Here is a 26,000-nt window from a genome sequence, read left to right as displayed (position 1 = left end):
CCAAACTTCATTTTTATGTGCTATTATTATAGGGAGAACGGACCTACTCCCTGATTCTGGGACTGCAGCTTTTGATTCATTTTAGGAACCGCACACAAAACGCTCTGTTTAGATATTCATGAAACTGCCTAATGTGCGTCCTATAAGAACTATGACTGCATTCAGTGCTATGCTCAGGATGGGGCTGGCTCCTGACAACCCCCACAATCAGCTGTTGGAAGGGGTGTCAGACAGCCCCTTCCTTGGCCTGTGACATCACATCCATTGTTCACATGGTCTTTGTGCAACTAAGTCCCATTCCGAGTCTCGTGGCTCCTTCAAACTGGTGACTGATGGAAACCCATTTAACTAGGTGTCCACTACTAATGAAAAACTAGTCCTTTAAAAGGGGTTTTCCTGGAATATTATGGTGTTGAAAGGATATGCTCATGTAGTCACTTATCTCATGTACATCTTCCCCATGCTTTTTCTTTTTCAGTTTGGGCTCTCCTGACCCGTTTTCACCATGTAAACTAATCCCCCCGGTTTGTTTCCATCCTGTATGTAGCACTTCCTGTTCCTGTCTCCAACCAATCCCATGATGCACTTCTCCTTCCTCTGCCACAGCTCCAGCCCCGCCCCTAACACCCAGCTAGTTTATAGCTCCTCCCACCCAGCTAGTTACATAGACACTCCCCTATCACCACCCCTAACAGCTCCCATCTAGGTTATAGCTCCTCCCACCCTGCTAGTTACACTAGTTAAAATGTTATCTAATGTCATTTATCATTATACGGTTAAGAAAGGCTGAATGAGCCGAAACGCGTCCTGTTATTGGATTTTTTTTATTATTAAATAAAGAATTCAAAGCTAATTCAAGTACGTCTGCTGGGATTTTCTAATTGGACCCCACCCATCGACAAGACATCACAGGAAATAAGAAAGAGCTGCATGGACACGGTCATGTGACCACAGCCCAGAATGGGAGATAGCAGCAATAAAGGGAAAAGAACTACATAACTGAATTACAACTACCTTCATAAATGATTATTTGAAAGGATGCTGATGCAATCAGTATGTTAATCAAATTTTTATCTATTTCTTTTTAAATTTGTTTCTGTGGGTGTGTCTTCTCTGCTGCAGCTCTCTCCCCCTATTACAGCTCAGGAGGTGTGTCCTTTCTACTGCAGCTCTCTCCCCCTATTACAGCTCAGGAGGTGTGTCCTTTCTACTGCAGCTCTCCCCCTATTACAGCTCAGGAGGTGTGTCCTTTCTACTGCAGCTCTCCCCCTATTACAGCTCAGGAGGTGTGTCCTTTCTACTGCAGCTCTCCCCCTATTACAGCTCAGGAGGTGTGTCCTTTCTGCTGCAGCTCTCTCCCCAACAGATTACAGGTGATCTAGGAATCCCAGCAGCAGAACAGCCTGTGATTAGCTTGTCAGAAAGACTTAAGGAAGAGGACTACATGACCTCCACCCGGAGGTCTCAGGATCGGGCAGATATCATACAGTTATTAACTATCCTGTGGACATGCCTTCCATAGTATGAAAGTGTTCAGGGTGGACAGATTACCATGCACCATAGAGACACATCTTCACCTACCTTCATCCTCATGTCCCGGGCATGTTTCTCCAGTTCCTTCTTGACATCGGCTCGCACCATCTTCCCCATGTTGATGACTAGATACCTCCACTCGATGGGCTGGAACGTGTGGGGATCATGAGGGACATATAAACCGATTTTGACCTTCTTCACCGTGTGAGAATACATTTTGTACGATTCTTCAAAGTCAAAGATGAGCTCGCTCAGAGTCTTAAAGGTCATAGGTTTATCCATAAGGTCCGACCTTCTGCTCATGCCCAGTGTCCCGTAGTGTCCATTATGGTGGATCCCCAGCACTACGTGGTGGAAGTAGTTCCCTGAGAACTGGGTTTTAAAGCTGATGGGGAACCGCTCCACGCTGGTCTGACCGTTTGTGAGATATCTGGAGCACTATGTGAAGGAGGTTCATACCATCAGGAAAAAAGGCTTTGGTATTTGGAATTACCGCACACATATACCAATGAGTAGTACCGCCCATACTGATGTAGCAGAGATGAGATTGTCATTTGGACTGCAGGTAAACCAGGTGCCTTATTTAAACTCAAATTTAATTTTGCTACATCTGTAATAGGACTGCTGTACAGCAGGGATCAGCAACTTCCGACATGTCAGCTGTTGTGAAACTACCACTCCCAGCATGCATCCTTGCTTAGCGGTTCTTAGAACTCCCAATGAAGTGAATGGAGAAGGCTGGGAGTTGTAGTTTCAACAGCTGAATTACCAGAAGTCACTGATTAATGCTGTAGAGTATAGTGGCTCATTATACTGCACAGTACACTGGTATCCTGTCACAATTATTATACTGCACAGTACACTGGTATCCTGTCACACTCATTATACTGCACAGTACACTGGTATCCTGGCACAATTATTATACTGCACAGTACACTGGTATCCTGGCACACTCCTTATACTGCACAGTACACTGGTATCCTGGCACAATTATTATACTGCACAGTACACTGGTATCCTGTCACACTCATTATACTGCACAGTACACTGGTATCCTGGCACAATTATTATACTGCACAGTACACTGGTATCCTGTCACACTCATTATACTGCACAGTACACTGGTATCCTGGCACAATTATTATACTGCACAGTACACTGGTATCCTGGCACAATTATTGTACTGCACAGTACACTGGTATCCTGTCACACTCATTATACTGCACGGTACACTGGTATCCTGTCACAATTATTATACTGCACAGTACACTGGTATCCTGTCACAATTATTATACTGCACAGTACACTGGTATCCTGGCACAATTATTATACTGCACAGTACACTGGTATCCTGGTACAATTATTATACTGCACAGTACACTGGTATCCTGTCACACTCATTATACTGCACAGTACACTGGTATCCTGGCACAATTATTATACTGCACAGTACACTGGTATCCTGTCACAATTATTATACTGCACAGTACACTGGTATCCTGTCACACTCATTATACTGCACAGTACACTGGTATCCTGTCACAATTATTATACTGCACAGTACACTGGTATCCTGGCACACTCATTATACTGCACAGTACACTGGTATCCTGGCACACTCATTATACTGCACAGTACACTGGTATTCTGTCACACATTATACTGCACAGTACACTGGTATTCTGTCACACATTATACTGCACAGTACACTGGTATTCTGGCACAATTATTATAATGCACGGTACACTGGTATCCTGTCACACTCCTTATACTGCACAGTAGGGCTGCACGATATGGGAATTTTGTGCGATTGGGGCCCTAAAAATTGCGATAACGATATGCGATGCGATATTTTAAGGGAATTGTGCTAGAGGTCTATTTGCTTGGATTTTCCCATATGACCCGCTGACGTGGCTGGGTATGACATAGTTGTGGGGGATCTGTGGATGGCGCTGTTATGTGGGGGATCTGTGGATGGCGCTGTTATGTGGGGGATCTGCGGATGGCGCTGTTATGTGGGGGATCTGCGGATGGCGCTGTTATGTGGGGGATCTGCGGATGACGCTGTTATGTGGGGGATCTGCGGAGGACGCTGTTATGGGGGACCTGCGGAGGACGCTGTTATGGGGGACCTGCGGAGGACGCTGTTATGGGGGACCTGCGGAGGACGCTGTTATGGGGGACCTGCGGAGGACGCTGTTATGGGGGACCTGCGGAGGACGCTGTTATGGGGGACCTGCGGAGGACGCTGTTATGGGGGACCTGCGGAGGACGCTGTTATGGGGGACCTGCGGAGGACGCTGTTATGGGGGACCTGCGGAGGACGCTGTTATGGGGGACCTGCGGAGGACGCTGTTATGGGGGACCTGCGGAGGGCTCTGTTATGGGGGACCTGCGGAGGGCGCTGTTATGGGGGACCTGCGGAGGGCGCTGTTATGGGGGACCTGCGGAGGGCGCTGTTATGGGGGACCTGCGGAGGGCGCTGTTATGGGGGACCTGCGGAGGACGCTGTTATGGGGGACCTGCGGAGGACGCTGTTATGGGGGACCTGCGGAGGACGCTGTTATGGGGGACCTGCGGAGGACGCTGTTATGGGGGACCTGCGGAGGACGCTGTTATGGGGGACCTGCGGAGGACGCTGTTATGGGGGACCTGCGGAGGACGCTGTTATGGGGGACCTGCGGAGGACGCTGTTATGGGGGACCTGCGGAGGACGCTGTTATGGGGGACCTGCGGAGGACGCTGTTATGGGGGACCTGCGGAGGGCGCTGTTATGGGGGACCTGCGGAGGGCGCTGTTATGGGGGACCTGCGGAGGGCGCTGTTATGGGGGACCTGCGGAGGGCGCTGTTATGGGGGACCTGCGGAGGGCGCTGTTATGGGGGACCTGCGGAGGGCGCTGTTATGGGGGACCTGCGGAGGGCGCTGTTATGGGGGACCTGCGGAGGGCACTGTTATGGGGGATGTGTGCTATGACACATGGGGCCACGAGGGGGGCCAGCATAAGACACACATATAGCATCTTATGCTGGTCCCCCTCATGGCCCCATGTGTCCCTTCATGTGTCCTAAACTGCGCACATAACTCTCCTATTCATAAAATGGCCAGCCTCTGTACTTTCACTATGAATGCACTCACACTGCAGAGAGCGGCAGAGAGCGAGCCGGCCGGCGCGTGACTGACGTCACTGTCACGCTCCTCCCACTTAATTCAGGAAGCAGGAGCGTGACTAAGTGACGTCATTCACGCGCCGGCCGGCTGCCTCGCTCGCTCCCGCTCGTCGCTGCAGTGCATTCATTGTGAAAGTAAGTACAGAGGTTGGACCTGTTATCAATAGGACAGAGGACTTTTTTATCAATAGGGGCCCCTTCATATATAATAATCGCGGCATTTTCGGCTCGGCCGAATCGCCAAACCGCATTTGCCGATTATCGCGATTCGATTATTTTTGCGATATATCGTGCAGCCCTACTGCACAGTACACTGGTATCCTGTCACACTCATTATACTGCACAGTACACTGGTATCCTGCCACATTATACTGCACAGTTCAGTGGTATCCTGGCACACTCATTATACTGCACAGTTCAGTGGTATCCTGGCACACTCATTGTACTGCACGGTACATTCATTATACCGCTCAGTACATTAGTATCCTGGCACACTCACTATACTACATGGTACAGAGGTATCCTGGCACATATTATACTGCACGATATTGTGGTACACTGGCAGATTCTACAGTATATACTGCATGGTACAGAGGCATCCTGGCACCCCCTTTACATTAAAGAGGTGGTCCCACGAAAAATATTCTACAGTTTTCAAACCAGCACCTGGATCTGAAGACTTTTATAATTGCATGTAATTAAAAATGTATCTGTATAGCGCCACCTGCTGTTTGTCTTTTTCTTATTTCTTTGTCCTGCTCACTGAGAAGGTCGAACATGCTCAGTTCCATCCTTCTGCCTGCTGTATAGCGCAGTTGTGATAGGTAGAGCATGGACACGCCCCCCTGAGCTGTAGCAGAAAGGACACTCCCCTTTAGCTGCCAGCTTGATATATATCTAGCAGAGCAATCAGTGTGGACATCTCTGGATCCATGTGAGGTACAGGACTGCTTCTAGCTTTGTTAGAAAGAGATTTTCATGTACTATATGATGTCTGATATTCATGGGAGAACCCCTTTAAATGATGCATTGATATTGCAGTACACTACACAGCACAGTGATCTCCCGGCACACGCCGGGTACTGCTGACCCCTGCTGCGCCCTCAGCCTCCGAATCCTTTCAGCCACAACAAAAGGAATTATCATCAATTCACCAAGCATGAACAAAAGGATAGATCCTAAAAGTCCTGCATGTCCGCAGGCCGGATGTGACCTTTCAGCAGAGCTCAGGTGCCGCTCTTGCGTGACCTTTACCGCGTATTACCTTATCCAGTCATTACACTGCCGCACGGCAGGATGCATGTCAAGGAGAAAACTGCCACACAAAGTGCAAAACCCCAAAAATCCACAAAACAAATCCAGCGGCTATCCTCATTAACTCTCCATACTCCTGCAAGTTTTACTTTGGCGATCCAGCGTAGTGTATTAATACAGGGATAAGCGGTATCAAGGCACAACTGGTGACGCTTATTTCTCTGGATCGCCAACAAATATTTCATACGCATGGCAAGCTTCCCCGGCCGGGCCTTTATCGTGGCCCGCAAACAGCTGGTCCTCAATGTATGGGCCCCAGCCGTTTGTGCACTGCATCACAGATGAAGACCCATTCACTTGAATGGGTCCTCAATCCGGAAGGTACAGAAGGAAGGCACGGAGCGGGGTTTCACTCGGAGCCTCCGCACTGCAAAAAAAATAGAACTTGTTCTATTTTTTTTTGAGGTGTGGACGGATCACGGACCCATTCAAGTTGAACGGGTCTGCACCCGTCTGCGGAAACCACACGGATGTTGCCTGTGCATTGGGGACTGCAAAATGCATGGAACGGGCGTCTGCATGGGGCCTTACAATGATTTTCTTGTGCCAAGCCGAGGTCCTGGGCAGTCAGTCATGATAAGCTATGACCCAAAGCATTTGCCTTTGTTTGGATCCTGTAAAGAATTTCGGAGACTTTGGCCAGTTCCAAGAAAACGTATACATGTTGATTACTATAAAGCTATACATCTTGGTACAGAATAGAAATACCCTACCCCATTATATAACCCATATCCACAACCTTATTGGTTCTCTATTATGTCAGCTAAGGAATAGAAATCTGTTGTCACAAATCACAGGGGGCAGAGTCTTGTGCTATCACTTTGCATAGTTTTACAATAAGGTGTAATACTTGCTTCTGCAACTAGAGGGCAGTAAGACAAAAGAAACCAAATCAATGCATCTTAAAGGGAAAGTGTCTTTTTTGGATTGTTGACGATAGGTCTTTCAAGTTTTTTTTTCCCCATCTTCTTTTGAATGCTTTTCTAAAAGTTAACCCAGTCTGTGGAATGGACATTGCTGTCCCACTTGAAGCCGACAACACGGAGTTGAACGTACTACACGTCTAATTTAAACGAGTTCAGTCTACCCCTTCCGACCTTATAGTTTAAAGGGGTCATTCAATTACAGCAATTTATCCCCTATCCACAGGATAAGAGATAAGGGTCTGATCCTACCACTGGGGCCCCCTGCCAATCACAAGTACAGGGGCCATGTTCCCCAAGTGACACTTCCTTGCTGAAGCCAGTCATTGGCTGCAGCGGCTCGTGTGGACATGTCCATGCCCTGGTAGAGAACAAGCTGAGGACTGGAAGATGGAGGAAAAGAAGCCAGTGCACAGGACTGTAGTGGTGGGGAGCAGTTAAAGGGGTTATCCAGTTTCACAAACAGCCCCCCCATGTGCCGGGCCCCTCACAGGTAATATACTTACCCCGCTCCACGCGCCGCTCCTGGTCCCCGCACCGCCGCTGCTGCTTCTCCCTGTACATGGATGAAAACATCCGGTGTCAGGGGGGAGCAGCCAATGGCAGACGGGGACGAGCTTCCTTAGTGTCACCCACGATGATTCTAACCATAATCAGAAAATCTGTCATTTTAAAATGACAAGATATAAATTAGGCTACATGCACACGACCGTATGTGCTTTGCGGTCCGCAAATTGCGGATCCGCAAAAGAAAATTAAAAATCCGTATGCCATCCGTTTTTTTTGTGGATCAATTGTAACAATGCCTAAAACTGACAAAAAAATAAAAAAATGGAACGGACACGGAAACAAAATGTGTTGGTGTGCATGAGGCCTTATTGAAATATTTCCGCCTGAGGACAAATCTTCCTGCCTGGGTACAAAGCAGGGATGCCCAACCTGCGGCGCCCCCCCCCCCCCCCCCCCCCCACTGTTGCAAAACTACAACTCCCAACATGCCCTGAAAGCTGTAGGTTGCCCAGGCACGGCTGGGAGGGCCGCAGGTTGGGCATCCCTGGTATAAAGGGTTCATGCACGTTAGCAACCATTTTAATTGTCCCAATGCAAAACAATGAACTAATCTGCAAATCGCTTTGTTTAAAAGGTCTCCTGCGGTTTTGTGGATACAGCACCCGTTTCCGTGGATACAGACTACAAACAACCCTTTGTGTAGTCTGATCATGCTCCATTCTGTCAACTATAGTACTGAGGAAAATCACATGACAGCAATCCCCCCACGGGGGAAAACGTAACATGATAATCGCATGACTACTGAGGCGGTCACATTTTTTGTGATTGTGGTTATACAGGCACAGCAAGTGTCCCTAGCCAAAATAGAAAACTATCTCAAAAATTATTTTTTTCAAATGTATTAACTGGGTATTTCAGCCAGTATTGTCTCTCCATCCAAATCCCGGTAACATGACTGATCACTAAAAATGTAGAACCCTGTGCCTCCATATCAGGACAGGCAGCGTGGGTAGGAGGTCTATGCCACGGTTGTCAGCCATATCCAATGGGTAGGCATCTATTTTTAAAGACTATTGGAGTCATTTATCAAACCGGTATAAAGTAGAACTGGCTTAGTTGCCCATAGCAACAAATCAGATTCCTCCTTTCATTTTTGACAGCTCCTTTGGTAAATGAAAGGTGGACTCTGATTGGTTAGTTCCAACTTCACAACCAAATTTATTTTACTTTCCCAATACATCTAAAATAAAGAATGAAGCAACTCTTATGTCTCCATGGTAACAGACGATTAAACCCTGTGTAGTCTCATCCCCCAGTCATACTCCCTTCTCTCTGTCCCCCGTCTTATTCTAACATACTTTTGATAGATTAGCAATAAGGCAGATGGAAGAGAGTCAGTCTTCCGGATCAGACTACGCAGGGTTTGTTTGCAGTCTGTAGGCCCCAGTTTATATGTGCCCGCGTTGCTGAGAAAAATTATGTTTTAAAATACACAAATGAGCCTCTAGGAGCAACAGGGGCGTTACCATTGCACCTAGAGGCTCTGCTCTCTCTGCAACTGCCACGCCCTTTCCACTTTGGTTTACAGGGCCAGGCAGGTGTGATCACGTTTTCACTGCCTGGTCCTGTCAATCTAAGTGGAGAGGGTGTGGCAGTTGTAGAGAGAGCAGAGCCTCTAGGTGCAATGGTAACGCCCCCGTTGCTCCTAAAGGCTCAATTGCATATATTAAAACATCATTTTTCTCAACATTGAGGGCACAAGTGAACTTGGGACCAACACAGATGCCTTCAGCTGCCAAGTGCACATGCTGACAGATGCCCTTTAAAGGTTGGGGTACCCCTTCAGTTCTATAATCAGTCGGAGCCTGTAAATGACATACCTTCTCCTCTCCTGTGCAGCACACGGGGTAAAGTATTATTTAAAAACCTATAACTTTAGTGAAAATGTTTTATTAGATGAACTGAAACAGCAGCAAATATGAGGCAAAAATAGCTAAAAAAAACTCCAGCTGGGAAATTCTACCCTGTCTGAAACGTGTCCGGGAGGCAAAGTCCGCAGCGCAAACAGCGACACCCTCAATGTGACAGAGGCGCCCAGCCTCCATTGTCCGGCTTCACTGACTCGTTGCAGTTTTCTGCATGACACCAGTTCAATAAGGATACGAGATCTCTACCGTGACAATGGAAACACACACAAGAGCCGTTTACCTACGCGGACAGCAATATACAGTTGAAACCAGACGTTTAAATACACTATATACTGTAAAAAGACACACATGCATGTTCTTCTCGATATCCGACATGAAATCAGAATAAACTTTTCCTGTTTTTGGTCAATTAGGATTACCAGAATTAATATTATTATTTGCCAAATGCCAGAATAATGAGAGAGAATGTTTTAACCTGTCCCGGACACATGACATACCGGTACGGCATGATGTTCCGGTACTTAAGTACACATGACGTACTGGTACGTCATGTGTAGTTCCGATCACCGCCACCCGGTGATCGGAACAAGGTGCCTACTCAAATCATTGAGCAGGCACCCGGGGACAATGCGGGGGGGGGTCCACTGTCATGAAGTACAATATGTGACGAAAAAACAATCTCCGAATGGCCTGGATAAGTCAAAGCGTTTCAAAGTTATTCATGCGCAGACCGGTATAAATGTGAAAAAAATATATAACGGATCCGTTTCTCCGGATGACATCCGGAGAGACAGATCCGTTCTTGCAATTCATTTGTAAGACTGATCCGGATCAGTCTACAAATGATGTCCGTTTGCATGCAGAATGCCGGATCCAGCAGGCAGTTCCGGCCGGATCACTCTGTGTGTGAAAGTAGCCGAAGAAGTTTAGAAGCAGAACTTTTTAAGGACCAGTTCAGGTCTGAAGTCACTTTGTGAGGCTTACATAATTGAAAACACCCAAAAATGACCCAATTTTATAAACTACACACCTCAAGGGATTTTACAAAAACTTTGTTAACCCTTTAAGTGTTCCACAAGAATTCATGGAAAATGGAGATGACATTTCAGAATTTCACTTTTTTGGCAGATTTTCCATTTTAATCCATTTTTCACCGATGCCAGAGCATACAGCAGGGGTCTGGCTATCATTAACAGCCGGACCCCTGCCTTTGATCGGGCGGGCGCAGCTCCTGCACCCGCCCGATCAGCGCGCCGTACCTGTACTGCGCTGGGTTTTCTGTCCCGCATTTCTGCTCCGTACATGTACGTCGCTGGTATCCTAAGGGTTAAACAATTCTGGACTGCCCATATGATGAGGCCATGGGTTTGGAAGCTTCTGTTAGGTTTGTTGGCAACTTCTGAGTTAATTAGAGACACACCTGTGGATGTATTTAAATGCACACCTGAAACACACTGCTTCTTTGTGTAGCATCATGGGAAAGTCTAAAGAAATCAGCCAAGATATCAGGAAGAGAATGGTGGACTTGCACAAGTCTGGCTCTACCTTGGGTGCAATTTCAAGATACCTGAAGGCGCCTCGTTCATCTGTACAAACAATTATACGCAAGTACAAACAAGATGGGAATGTCCAGCCATCATACCGCTCAGGAAGGAGACGGGTTCTGTGTCCCAGAGATGAACGTTCTTTGGTCCGACATGCGCATATCAACCCAAGAACAAAAGCAAAAGACCTTGTGAAGATGATGGTGGAAGCTGGTAAGATTGTGTCAATATCCACAGTGAAACGAGTACTGGCTCTGCCAGGAGGAAGCCATTACTCCAAAAGAAATGTTTATTAATGTTTGCAAATGCAAAGACCTACTTTTTTGGAGACCTGTCCTGTCGTCTGACGAAACTAAAATTTAACTTTTTGGCCATAATGACCATCGTTACGTTTGGAGGAAAAAGGGAGAAGCTTAAGAAGCCTAAGAACACCATCCCAACTGTGAAACACGGGGATGGCAGCATCATGTTGTGGGGTTGTTCTGCTGCAGGAGGGACTGGTGCACTTCACAAAATAGATGGCATCATGAGGAAAGAAGATTATGTGGAAATACTGAAGCAACATCTCAAGACATCAGCCAGGAAGTTAAAGCTTGGGCGGCAATGGGTCTTCCAAATGGACAATGATCCGAAGCATACTGCCAAACTGGTTACAAAGTGGCTTACGGATAACAAAGTCAATGTTTTGGAGCGGCCATCACAAAGCCCTGATCTCAATCCTATTGAAAATTTATGGGAAAAGCTGAAAAGGCAGGTGCGAGCAAGGCGACCAACAAACATGGCTCAGTTACACCAGTTTTGTCAGGAGGAATGGGCCTAAATTCCGAACAACTATTGTGAGAAGCTTGTGGAAGGATATCCAAAATGTTTGACCCAAGTCATACAGTTTAAGGGCAATGGTACCAAATATTGATAAAATGTATGTAAACTTTTGACTTTACAGAAAGTAATAAAAATGCCTTAAAACATTATCTCTCTCATTATTTTGGCATTTGGGAAATAATAATAATGATGGTAATCCTAACTGACCAAAAACAGGAAAGGTTTATTCTGATTTCATGTCAGATATTGAGAAAAACATGCATGCGTGTCTTTTTATATAGTGTATGTAAACGTCTGGTTCCAACTGTAGCGCCGACACCTATATCGGCAGGGGCATAAACAAGTATTTCCAGATCTGTCACCCACACATCAAAGAGGGAGCAGCTGAGGACCAAACAGCCTACAATAGGTCGACATACACCAGGTACAACTGTATATTCGCTGGGTCTGAAACGCTTGTGAGGTGCTGGTCTTCAAAACATACATTATGATGACTGCTATCTGGAATGAAACATATGGCTGCCCCTACTGGCAGAGCAATGCGGATTGCTCCTAGTGAACGCCTAGACTACCTTGCCAAAAAAATAATAATAATCACATACAAAAATAGCAAACTGCCTCGGGTAGTCTAGAAGTAGGTTAAGAAGGTCTTGTGCTTAAGAAATCTTTTAAGCATAAATGTAACTGCAAGCATGACTGGGAAGCACTTCATGTAAATGCTAAATTGTCTGCAGAGGAGTGAACTGGTCACTGCCCCCCACAGCCTCAACATAATCCTCTTCTGCTGCTGTCACCATTCCAAGACCTGATTTGTTACAGTGTTTTGTTTCTGCCCATTTTCTGACATTTACCAGTTTACATGCAACATTGTCCTCATTCACCTAATCATTACACAACATCAACAAATCACTGCACCTCACAAAACCAAAATAATCCTCTTCTGCTGCTGTCCTAATTCCCAAGACCTGATTGGTCACATACTGTTCTACTTATGTGCACTTCATGACACTGTTCATCACACAAATAAACAGGTCACCGCCTCCCACACCATTAAAATAACCCTCTGCTGCTGCTGTCACAATTCCCAAATCCTGATTGGTTACAGGGTGATATATTTCTGCCCATTTTCTGACACTGTCCATGTTACATGCAACCTTGTTCTCATTCACCTAATCATCACACAAGTGAACAGGTCACTGCCTCCCACAAAATCAACACACTCCTCTACTGAAATATGCAGTGCTGCTAATGTATCCCGTTTTCCTGGCCACTACAGGGGAAGCGTACAGCTATAGCTTTCCTTGGTAAGAACAACTGGTGGCTGATGACAGCCATCATCTCTGACCCTCCAATACACATGCACACAGCTCAAGCATGCATGTCCCCTGAACTGGGAGAAGGGAAAACGCATGTATCGACAAGAACTTGAACAGTTGAAATCCTATTGCACAATCCGCATCTCCCCATAAGAGGAGCGACGAGCGCCCCCCTTCCCCCGCAAAATCAGCAGGTTCAACTGATATTTACCTCATGTATATGTGCAGGTTAAACTTGGACAGATCTAGGATTGGACATGTTTAAAGGGGTTCTCCAGGAATAAAGACTTTCTGTACTGCCTCCATAAATAGAAGATTAATACTTACCTGCTCCCTGCCGCTCCAATCCTCTGCGCTGGCTCCCGCGTGTCCATGTTCCGGTCTCCCGACTGTGGGGCGACCAGTGGTGCATAGCTCTGCTGCAGCCAATTACCACCTTCAGCAGTGATGTGCCACTTGTAACCGCATCCCTGCTGAAGCCTGTTATCTGCTGCAGCGGCGCATGTGACGCAGACAGCGCAGAAAAAGTCTTTATTCCAAGATCCCCTTTAAAAGGGTTTTCCCACAAAAATATTCTATAGTTTTTGAACCAGCACCTAGATCTGAATAATTTTGTAATTGCAACTAATTAAAAATGTAAATTAGTTAAATTATCGAGTTATTCAATAAAATGCATCTGTATAGCGCCACCTGCTGTTTGTTTTTCTTATTTCTTTGTCCTGCTCACTGAGAAGGCCGCACATGCTCAGTTTCATCCTTCAACTGCCTCCTGAACTGTGATAGGGAAAGCTGAGACACGCCCCCTTAGCTGCAGCAGAAGACACGCCCCTTGAGCTGTTGCAGAAAAGACACTCCCCCTGAGCCGCAACAGAATGGACACGCCCCCTGAGCTGCATCAGAATGGACATGTCCCCTCAGCTCCAGCAGAAAAGACACTCCCCTTAAGCAGTCAGCTTGATATGAATCTAGCAGAGAGCACGGACACGCCCCCTGAGCTGCAGCAGAATGGACACGCCCCCGAGCTGCAGCAGAATGGACACGCCCCCCCTGAGCTGCAGCAGAATAGACACGCCCCCCCTGAGCTGCAGCAGAATGGACACGCCCCCCTGAGCTGCAGCAGAATGGACACGCCCCCCTGAGCTGCAGCAGAATGGACACGCCCCCCTGAGCTGCAGCAGAATGGACACGCCCCCCTGAGCTGCAGCAGAATGGACACGCCCCCCTGAGCTGCAGCAGAATGGACACGCCCCCCTGAGCTGCAGCAGAATGGACACGCCCCCCTGAGCTGCAGCAGAATGGACACGCCCCCCCTGAGCTGCAGCAGAATGGACACGCCCCCCTGAGCTGCAGCAGAATGGACACGCCCCCCTGAGCTGCAGCAGAATGGACACGCCCCCCTGAGCTGCAGCAGAATGGACACGCCCCCCTGAGCTGCAGCAGAATGGACACGCCCCCCTGAGCTGCAGCAGAATGGACACGCCCCCCTGAGCTGCAGCAGAATGGACACGCCCCCCTGAGCTGCAGCAGAATGGACACGCCCCCCTGAGCTGCAGCAGAATGGACACGCCCCCTGAGCTGTCAGCTTGATATAAATCTAGCAGAGCAATGAATGGGGAGATCTCTGGATCCATGTGAGGTACAGGGCTGGTTCTAGCTTTATTAGAAAGAGGTTGTCATGTATTATGAGAGGTCTGAAACAGCACCAGGTCAATAGAAGGATGCTATAAGAAAGAACTATAGCAGAACACGTGTACATACATGATGACGAGCGCTGGCAGCATGTTAGGGGCTTATGTCGGTGCTGTGCATGGTTTACATAACACGCCTGTTCTTGGCAATACCATATCATTTTCACTCGAGCTGAATCCCCATCTGTTCGTCTACACAAAGACTTCACAGTCCCCTCCTCCCACGTCTTCACAGCCTACTCCAGCACCCGAGCCCACTTAAGGGAACAGCAAGCAGCGAGGCAGATGGTGGAAGCGACAAGTGAAACAACCCAACACGCGTAGGACGGAATATTTACTGGAAGGCCGACACCACTTCTTGTATTTCATATGTTTCATATTTGACCAAACTGCCTTAAAGGGGTCCTCTCACTTCAGCCAATGGGATTTATCCTATAAAGCAGGGGTGCAACACCTGCCCCCAGAGCCATGGTTTGCGGCCCCCGTCCTGCTGGGTAGAAACACAGCTGATTGTGCGATCAGCTGCGTTTCTGCCCGGAGCACCGCACAATTGCAGGGTTACAGCTCCTGCACTGTAGCAGGAGGGGTCCCCGGCTGTCAGAGACATCACGAGACCAGAGGAGAAGGCAGAAGCAGTGTATCAGCACTTCTGCCTTCTCCTCACACAGGTGAGCAGCGCGCTGTGAGGTTTAGACTCGGCGATCAAGTGATCGCCGGGTGTCAGGGGCAGAGGACTGCAGAGCCTCACCAGCTCTGCCTTGTACAAAGCCCCGCCAGGAGGCTGGTTTTCCCTGTAACTGGGTCTCCTTTGGATGCTCCAGTTACAGTGGAAATACTGCAAAAAAAAAAAAGTCTGTGTCCTCAAAGGTCTTTTATGGACCTTTGGGGGGACTAATTAAGTGGCAAATATATATATATTAAAAGTAATAAAAAAAAATTTTAAGTACAAAATAAAAAAGTATTTTAACCCCTTAAGGACCATGACGTACATGTACTTCATGGTGATCGGGCGGGTGCAGGAGCTGTGCCCGCCCGATCAGCGGCAGGGGTCAGGCAATCACTGATAGCCGGACCCCTGCTGCATGCGCCGGCATTTGTGAAATCACCAATGCCGGCGCATCAACCCTTGATGTGCCGCGGTCAGCGCTGACCGCGGCATGTGCGATGTCGGGCGGGGATTGGAGCTGCCATCGGGTCTGCGTGCTGCTGTGATGGGGACCCGATAGCAGGGAAGGCGGCGCGATGCCTTCCTGCCTTCCGGGGGAGAGCCTGTGAGATCCAGACCCCTGGATCTTACAGGCAGGAAGCTGTATGTGTAATACACACTGTAATACACTTACAGCCAATGCATTCCAATACAGAAGTATTGGAATGCATTGTAAAGGGGATCAGACCCCCAAAAGTTGAAGTCCCAAAGTGGGACAAAAAATAAAGTGAAATAAAAGTTGAAAAAATAAAAGTCCCCCCCCCCCCCCCAAAAAAAAATAAAAAAATTGTTTCAAGTAAAAAATCGCCGCGTCCATATCGACCGGCTCTATAAACATCACATCACCTAACCCCTCAGATGAACACAGTCAAAAAAAAGAAAAACTGTGCTAAATAAACCATTTTCTTGTCACCTTACATCACTAAAAGTGCAACACCAAGAGATCAAAAAGGCATATGTCCCCCAAAATATTGCCAATCAAACCGTCACCTCATCCCAAAAAATTAGCCCCTACATAAGACAGTCGCCCAAAAAATAAAAAATAAAATATGGCTTTCAGATTGTGGAGTTACTAAAAAATCTTTTTTTTCAAAAATGCTTTGTGTAAAACTGAAACAAAAAACAAAAGTAGTAGTCATATTTGGTATTGTCGCGTCCGTAACAACCTGCTCTATAAAAATAGCACATAATCTAACCTGTCAGATGAACATTGTAAATAACAAAAAATAAAAACGGTGCCAAAACTTTTTTGGGCAAATTTTCCATTTTAATCCATTTTTTCTGCTAACAAAGCAACGGTTAACACTTAACAGCCAAACAAAACTCAATATTTATTGCCCTGATTCTGTAGTTTACAGAAACACCCCATATGTGGTCGTAAATCGCTGTACGGGCACACGGCAGGGCGCAGAATGAAAGGAACGTCATATGGTTTTTGGAAGGCAGATTTTGTTGGATTGTTTTTTTGACACCATGTCCCATTTGAAGCCCCCCTGATGCACCCCTAGAGTAGAAAATCCAAAATAGTGAACCCATTTAAGAAACTACACCCCTCAAGGTATTCAAGACTAATTTTACAAACTTTGTTAACCCTTTAGGTGTTCCACAAACTAAAAAAATATATTAAAAACCCCTGTGTTATGTAATAAAAAGTTGCAAAAGTTATTTTGGTCGTCCAACAAATAAAAAATTTACAAGTGTTTGAACCACCTGCGCTAAATCACCCAAAAAATGACTGGTTAACCAATAAGTGCTTTCCCGGCTAGTAAGGCCTGATACACACGACCGTACCTCTTCTTTTGGTCCACAGGACACCAGCCATGTGTGTTCTGCATTTTGCGGAACGGAGTAAACTGATGTGGACAGCACATGGAGTGCTGTCCGCATCCTTTGCGGCCCTGTTGAAGTGAATGGGTCCACATCCGAGCCACATAAAAAAAAAATGCAGTTCAGATGCGGACTAAAACAATGGCCGCATGCGTGAGCCTATCTGGGGGTGCAGGAGGCGGTAAGAACCAGTGAGCGCCGTCCTCTGCAGTGAAGGAAAGCGCACATTTGTGAATAGGAGGCAGGAAGGAAATGTCGACACTTACAGGGGTTTCCCAGTAAAAATGATGACCTCGCCGTCTCCATTTTCCGGTCCCGGAAGAACCTCTCCAGCAAATGACTGACTTCTGCGGAGAAACGCTGCTTGTGGCCACATCACCCTGGAGGCCAGTCATTGGCTGGAGAGGTACAAGTGACTATGCCCATAGCCAGCCGGATGTAAACAGCGCCGGTACCGGAAAATGAAGGCATCGGGAGCGGTGGGGAGCAGGAAAGTGTGAATCTTCTGTGTCAGGGCCATGCTGCAGGAACGTGTTAAAAATCTTTTTTTTTTACCGGAAAATTTGTAAGTTCCTAATACACTGCGCGATATTCGTTCAATTACTGGGAACAAGTGTTCATAGGAGCGCTCATTCCTGATATCTGGCGGTATAATCGTACTGCCGATCAGCTGATAAACAAGGAATCACTAGTTTGTCGGCTGATTTGCATATTTTATCAGGATGAAAGATGTACGATAATCGTCAGCACATCTCACCGTGTAATCAGGAATGTGCTGCCGATAATCGATAGAAGTGAATGAGGGAGGAATGACTGTGGTAGCGATCATTCCTCCCCAGTCACTTTGCATTAGCCTGTGTAATAGGCTGATGCAAACGAGCGCTGATTAACTTTTTTTTATTTTTTGCGGCCCCTTGAAATACTGCGATGTGACAATGCGGCCTCCAGACCAAAAAAGGTTGTGCACCCCTGCTGTAGAGAAAGTTAATACAAGGCACTTACTAATGTATTGTGATTGTCCATATTGCCTCCTTTGCTGAAAGGATTTATTTTTCCATCACATTATACACGGCTCGTATCAAGGGGTTACGGCCATAGCTGCAGCGCAGATACGTGGTGGTCGGGACGGGAGCTGCTGCGCATGCATGCCTATGTGAGCTCCCACGGTCCTGGCCACCAGAGAGGTGGGGATAACTATCAGATCGGCGGGGGTCCCAGCGGTATGAGCCCCACCCCATAACCCCTGCAGGCCCCTTGCTGCTCCCCTAAAATGACCGTAGAAGCCGGTCGCACATGTGCGTGGCCGCTCCATTTTTTTGTATGGAAGTTCCGGAGACAGCCGAGAAGAGTGCTCAACTATCTCTGGAACTCCCTTACAAATGAATGCAGCGGCCGTGCAAATGTGCTGCGGTCCCTGGTAATTTAAGAGGGGCCTTCAGGGGGTGAGGGGCCCCCATTCTTGTGATTGTGGGGGTCCCAGCGGTAGGACCACCACCGATCTGATAGCTATATGTGTATAGGGGATAACTTGTACCCACCGGAATACTCCTTTAAGTAAAAGAATATGTAACAACTGAAGCATTTTCATAACAGAAATTAAATTACAAAAGTAACTTGTTTTTTTATGTGGATTTATACTAAACTAGCATTTAATGGTAACACAATCCCTTTAAGAAGCCAAAGACAGACATACGTTTGTATATGGCAGCATTCAGAATGTATAATGTGTTATCAACCTACAGTGTAATGATATTACACCTGCTTCCTGAGCAGAGAATCTATTCACCCAAATACGGCATATGGAGGGGGGTTGTAGCTGGGAACTACCCCAAAAATTCTTGGATAGGACCCCCTAAACAATGCCAGCTACAGTGGTCCCAAAACAGCCCCTATAACCGAACCACGCCACCCAAGGTCCCTATAACAGTGCCCCCTCTTGACTGTGACATTCCAGTGCCTCCAATAAAAGTAACAACCGTCACATTGGCCCCTCAACCAAGGCAGTCATAGTACCCCCATAACAGTGTGAATCATACGGTATTAGTAACCCCATTTTTGTCTAACTCTGGAGGACACCTCCATTTCATGATGCCTCCTTGACATCAGCACCACAACACGACGGCTACACTGCAATCACCATCAGGGTTATGCCACCAAATGTAATTCACAGATTTCTAGAGCGGGCCAGGCCCGACTGGTCAGACTTGTCCACACTTACACGTCTACTCAGATCACTCCATAATTACAGGTTACATTCATTATACTTAAAGGGAACCCCCCACCACTCCAGGCCGCTGAGTGCAAAGCCAAACTAGGGGGCAACACAACAGTGTCCATTCACTGTCACCCTTGGTGTCAATAAAGGGAGTAAAAAATACCTTGCCATATATACCCCTCTAAATGGGCACTCTTGGCTGTTAAAAAGATTACAGATAGGTCACATGACTGACAACCTTCCTACAGTCCTGAAATTAAAGGGGTTTTCCACGATTACTATGGTGTTTAACAAATATGTTCATGTAGTTACTTACCTCATCTACTACATCTTCCCCATGCTTTTTTTTTTCTTCCAATTTCAACTCTCCTTACCCCATGTAAACCAATCCCCCTGGTTGTTTCCATCCTGTATGTAGAACTTCCTGTTCCTGTATCCAACCAAACCCATGATCCACTTCTCCTTCCTCTGCCACACCTCCAGCCCCGCCCCTAACACTCAGCTTATTGCTCCTCCCACCCAGCTAGTTACATAGACACTCCCCTATCACTGCCCCTAACACCCAGCTAGTTTATAGCTCCTCCCACCAGCTAGTTACATAGACACTCCCCTATCACTGCCTCGCCCATGAACATAACATCACAGGAAATAAGAAAGAGCTGCATGGACATGGTCATGTGACCACAGCCCAGAATGGGAGCTAGCAGCAATAAAGGGAAAAGAACTACATTACAAAATTGCAACGTCCTATCTTTTACAGCGTGCGAAGCCCATGGAAACACACTTAAAGGGGTTATCCAACCCCTATAATGACCCATCCCCCCCCCCCCCCCCCCCCCATTACCCAGGCCTCTTGTATACAATATACTTACCTGCTCCCCGGCACCCACGTCGCTCCGGATCCCTGCATGTCCACTGCTGCATCTGACGACGGGGGGAGCAGCCAATAGCAGGCTGAGATATGGACAAGCCTCCCTAGCATCGCGGGTGATGCTTTACCCCGTCGCGGCCTGCTATTGCCTGTTTTCCCCCCTATCGCCGAATGTTTTGATCCGAGCGACGGGGAGATGCAGTGGGGCCATGTAGGGACGCGGGTGCCGGGGAGCAGGTAAGTATATTGTATACGAGGGTCCCGGGCATTGGGGGGGGGGGGGGGGGTCATTATAGGGGTTGGATAACCCCCTTTAAGCCCTTTTGTGGGCTTTCGGATCCAGGCGTCCACGCCACAAAAGGTAGGACATGTCCTATCTTTCCCCATAACATGCGGATTGCGGACTCATTGCTGTGTTCACCCTTACTAGTAGAAATTTAGAAAAGTAGACACCTCCTTTAAGGGGGGATTCTCCTGAGATCAACTGTGATCTATGGGTGAACTTAGCAATAAGCGTGCCATTCTCCTGCAGCGCCACCACAGGGGATATGAAGTATTACACAGTGAATTCAATGGGCGGTTGGGATCGTGGACAGATATGCCGGGTCCTCCAGTGAGATGCAGGTGGTCTTTGTACCCGCTCTCTGCTCTGAGGATCCTAAACAGGGGACGCCCCATCATCAACTCCAATAGCATATTTGAAAAGGGGGTTTTCTATACCACACCACCCCTTTAAGGCACATTTATTGTCTCTTCTGTATAAAATAGAGCTCAGTAAAATGTCAGCTGCACCGTCCAGTAAGTGCCCTGATTAAGATGACATTTCACTAATCTGTTCATCTCACATTTATGGTGAAGGCTCATTGTCCATCTCCTAAGCTGTGTACACATGACCGTGCCTGACCGGATTCCGGCAGACCATGGAAAGTTCTATAGCACCGGAGAACTGCAAATACCACTGCCTTCTGTGGTCACATACCCTGTCCTGTCCATACGGAGGTCCTGGCCTGTAAAGCTTCTAATGGAGGCGAAGGTGACGTCAGGAACTGTACATCTCCATATGGCTCTGTAGGTTAAGACTTAAAGCGGATCAAGGATTATGGTTGTAGATTCTTGTTAGCGGTCACGTTAGCCACTATACGTATATATCTATGATGTCACCATACTATGGCAGTTATATAGAATGGTGGCATGTTTCACCAGATGGCATATTATCGAGGCATTATACTGTAGAATATAAGATGTCCCATATGGCCGCACGTCTTCACGTGTAATACAGATCCATAGGTCACTACAAGATCTGTGCACACAGCTTTGCCATGTACATGAGTCCTTAAAGGGGTTATCCAATACTATAAACTGCCCCCCCCCCCCCCCCATATGCCAGGCCCCTCACACTGAATATACTTACCTCACTTGCCGCTCCCTGTGCCGCTTCTGGTCCCCGCACCGCCACTGCTGCTGCTTCTCCCCGTGCACGGATGAAAATATCCGGTGTGGGGGGGGAGAGCAGCCAATGGCAGGCGGTGACGGGGACAAGCCTTCCTGGCATCATGGGTGACCCCGTCCCCGCCTGCCATTGGCTGCTCCCCCCCCCCACACCGGATATTTTCATAGCTCTCCATGCGCTGAGTTTATACACAGAAGCCAATCAGAGAAGACAGAGCTGCAGGATGACGGGGAGAGCAGCTGCCTGAACCAATCATAAGACAGGAGGCGTGTCTCCGACTACCTCAGACTCACTGTAGACACTGCGGCTAAGCTGTAGTCACAGATCACAGCTCTGCCCTAATGGGGCTGAACTAAAGAGCAGACAAGGAGCAAACATTTGGCTGCTGAAAACAAACAGCAGGTAAGCATCTCTTGTAGGTACTTACATATCATTTTTGAGCTTTTGAGTGGACAGTCACTTTAAGCATAGTGCTTGGTTACCACATTCACAGCAAAATGCTTATATTGTGTTATGCCTCATGATGGAGCAGGGCAAGACAGGCCCTGCACTTAGCATAATAATACAGTATATCAGTTTCACCAAGAGCATTGCTTAAAAGAGGTTGCTTTGGACCAGGCTCCCAGCACACCTGGACTGGGTTCACTGTTGCTTGCAAGAGTATAGAATTCCATGGTAGCCAATGAGATGGCTGTTCACTCTGGTTTAAAGGGGTTTTCCAAGATTTTTATACTGATGACCTATCCTCTGGATAGGTCATCATAATCTGATCGGTGGGGATTCGACACACGGGGCCCCCACTAATCAGACGTTTGAGAAGGCACGGGTGCTCGCAGTAGCGGCTCTCACAAATTTGCCTAGGCCAGTGACGTCACGTTCATCAGCCACGCGGCTTAAGTGCAGAAAAGTCCCATTCAAGTCAATGGGCCTGAGCTGCAATACCAAGCACAACCACTATACAATGTACGGCGCAGTGCTTGGTGAGCTGAGAGAAGGCTGCAGTGTGATGCCTTCTCAAACAGTTGTCCGGGGCAGGGGTTGGTGGGGTTCCCGGGTGTGGGACTCCCACCAATCAGATACCGGATAGGTCACCAGTATAAAAGACCCCTTTAAAGTGGCGGATCACCCTCTTTGACATCCATGGTCAGGGGCTGTCATGATGAGATTACGCCTTAAAAGGGTTGTTCCATCTCTTGAACCAGCTCTGATCTCAAGAACAGGGCCTCATTGTGAAAGGACTTTTGAAAGTAGCGGTTTTCAGAAGTCCAATGTCAGTGAATGGAGAGGAGGTCACGCATGCGCAGCGACCTGTCTGTTCACTGCAATCAGACTTTCAAAACAGCCAAACATGCTCGCTCAGCCATTTTCAGTCCCGTAGCAGTGAATGGAGAAAGATGCACATGTGGGTTGTGCTATCCTTTCATGGCAGGGTGAGCCTCTCTAGCGGGTGACACTAGGGAGGCTCTTCCCCGTCCCCGTCTGCCATTGGCTGCTCCCCTTCCCCCCGACACCAGATGTTTTCATCCACGCACGGGGAGTAGCAAGAGCGGTGCAGGGAACAGGGGAAGCATATTCAGTGTGGGGGGCCCGGCATATTGGGGGGCTTTTTATACTCTAGGATAACCCCTTTAAAGTGATGGCCTGCAGATCACTAAAGCACTGCTCTCAGTTACTTGTGAGCGCTGGCCACCACAATGTTGACAGAGCGGTGTAGTTGCAGAGTTGAACCTACAAACAACAGCTGATTGGTGGGGGTTCGGGGTGCTGGACACCCCTCTGATCAACTCGTGATGGCCTATCCTGAGGACAGTCGTCGCAAAAAAAAAAAAAAAAGGCTGATCAATCCCTTTAAACATGCCCTAAATTCACCATCGAGCAGAAGCCGCCGTGATGAATTTGGCTCCTGTATAAGTTCATAGTAGACAGGATTAGTAAATCTGTCCAGTATCTTCAGGGATGGTTAATGCTCCTCCACAGAGATCCAGATTATTTCTGCTTCCCCATTACAGAGAGTTTGGAGAGTCTTTTTTCTAGAATAGTCAGAGCATAAGAAAGGTCTAATTTCTTTAAACATGGCAATTAGCGGTTACGGTAATTAAACAGATACTAAAAAAAGGATTTGATGAGCTGCAGAATGGGGAGTATAAAAAGCCATCCAAGTGAAAACCTTCCGCACTGTATTTATTCTACACATTAGGACTGGATAGTTAGGCTACCCTAACCATCTGAAATCATTAAAAATTAGACATTTACTATATTCTATGTGCTAATATCAGGTCACTGGCTCCCACAAGATCAGCACACTCCTCCCCTACTGCTGTAACTATTCATATGATCCGATTGGCTAAAGGGTGTTCAAGTCCTTCTTGACACTATCCATGTCAGATATAGGCCTTCCATCAGTAATCACACATGGAATGGTCACTGCCCCCACAATATCAGCACACTCCTCTCCTCCTACTGTAAACATGTAACAGCAGCAGCTGTGCGCCGCTGTTCCCCTGCTTACCGCCGCCGCGTTCAGCAGTGATCCGCTGCCAGTGCTTCTTATTCACCGCTGCAGTCCTGGGCTCTGTCTGTGTAGGTACTGTTGTTCTGGGATCCGCTCCACAGTTTCTTCTCAGCATGCTTGCTTTTTTTTCCTGCAGCATTTCCCTAAGGGCCAGCGAGCGTCACTTCCTGTGCTTTATGGGCTAGGTCATGTGACCTCGCTGACCAATCCTAGCCCTTCTGCACATATATAAGTGGCTTACCCCCCCCCCGCCCCCCTTCCCAGATGCCTCAGTGTCAAGGTCCTTGTGTCCTGCTAAGGTTCCTTGTGTCTGCTGTAATTGTATTCCTGGATTCTGCTATCCCTGCCTCCTTGCCTTGACTCTCTTGTTGCCGACCCGGACTGCCTGACCTGTACCTGTGCCGCCTGCCCTGACCTATTGCCTGTTTGACTTCGCCTCTGCCTCACCCTTCGGTCCTGCAGTGTTGCTCCTAGTTACGACTCGGCCTGCTGACTATGTCTGAACCTCTGGTGCCTTGCTCAGGTACCTCCTGGTCTGCCTGGACCAGCTGCCTCGTGTGCCTATCCTCCTCAAGAGGTAACGACCTGGTGTTCCCCTCGGAAAAGTCTATCCCCACCATCAGGGGTACTGTGAAGATCGTGGGGTTCACTTAGACAACGCCCTTAGAGGGGGTAGGACATGTGGCACAGTGGGTTCACACCCGCTGGTTCGTGACAAAACATTTATATGATCTGATTGGCTTAAAGGGGTTGTGCAAGAATTGGAGGGGGGGGGGGGGGGGGGGGTTGGCCATGGCACTTGGCCAGACCTGTAAAGGGAAGCTTACTTACCTACATACCTGCCTCCTGGTGCTGGCTCCCTGCGCTTTCTCTTCCAGGCCTGGGCTGCTCTGCTGGGCTCCCTCACTGTGAACATCCGGTTTGACATCGCCCCCTGCCAATCAATGGCCGCGGCGGTGACTGGCTCCCCTTACGTCATGACAAATGGTCACATGACACAAGGGGATCTGGTCTCCACCACGGCCAGTGATGTCGGAGCCAGCACCAGGAAGCAGGCAAGTTTCCCTTTACAGGTCCGGCTAAGTGGGGGAGTTTGCCAAACCCCCCCCCCCCCCCCCCACACTCCCCCATTCTTGCATAACCCCTTTATGTGTGATCAAGTCCTGCCCACTTCATGACACTATCCACGTCACTTATCACACATGAAACGGTCACTGCCCCCACAAAATCAGCACACTCCTCTCCTGCTGCTGTAAACATTCATGTGCTTTGTTACAAGATGTTTTTTTTTTTCCTGTCACTTTCTTTTTGACACAACCGTGTCACTAACTTCCGTTCCACGTGGATATGTCACTTTCCCCTGCAAGATCAGCACACTCCTCTCTTGCTGTTGTAACCATTCAAATGATTTGATTGGCTTAAGAGTGTTCAAGTCCTGCCCACTTCATGACACTATCCATATTGTGCAGGCCTTCCATCATGAATAACACATGGATTGGTCACTTCTCCTCACAAGATCAGCACACCTCTCTCCTGCTGCTGTAAACCTGCATGTAATTGGCTACAAGGTGTTTTATTTCCATCACCTTCTTCCTAACACAGTCCTGTCACTACCTTTAATTCCACATGGACAGGTCACTCCCCCCCCACAAGATCAACACACTCTTCTCCT

At 47.8% G+C, this 26,000-nt stretch overlaps 1 protein-coding gene across 1 annotated transcript in view; it reads right to left on the bottom strand.

Moving 5' to 3' along the window:
- Positions 1-26,000, bottom strand: part of VASH2 (vasohibin 2) — an 88,143-nt gene that overhangs the window by 19,259 nt on the left and 42,884 nt on the right. The window contains exon 6 of the mRNA XM_040430414.1: positions 1,582-1,963. Within this exon, the coding sequence (XP_040286348.1) occupies positions 1,582-1,963 (382 nt within the window). The remainder of the gene's footprint in view (positions 1-1,581; positions 1,964-26,000) is intronic.

The sequence above is a fragment of the Bufo bufo genome, chromosome 4 (genome assembly GCF_905171765.1).
Source record: "Bufo bufo chromosome 4, aBufBuf1.1, whole genome shotgun sequence".
Lineage (NCBI taxonomy): Eukaryota > Metazoa > Chordata > Amphibia > Anura > Bufonidae > Bufo > Bufo bufo.
Note: the sequence above shows the minus strand (reverse complement) of the source record. Positions and strands in the feature narration are given on the sequence as shown.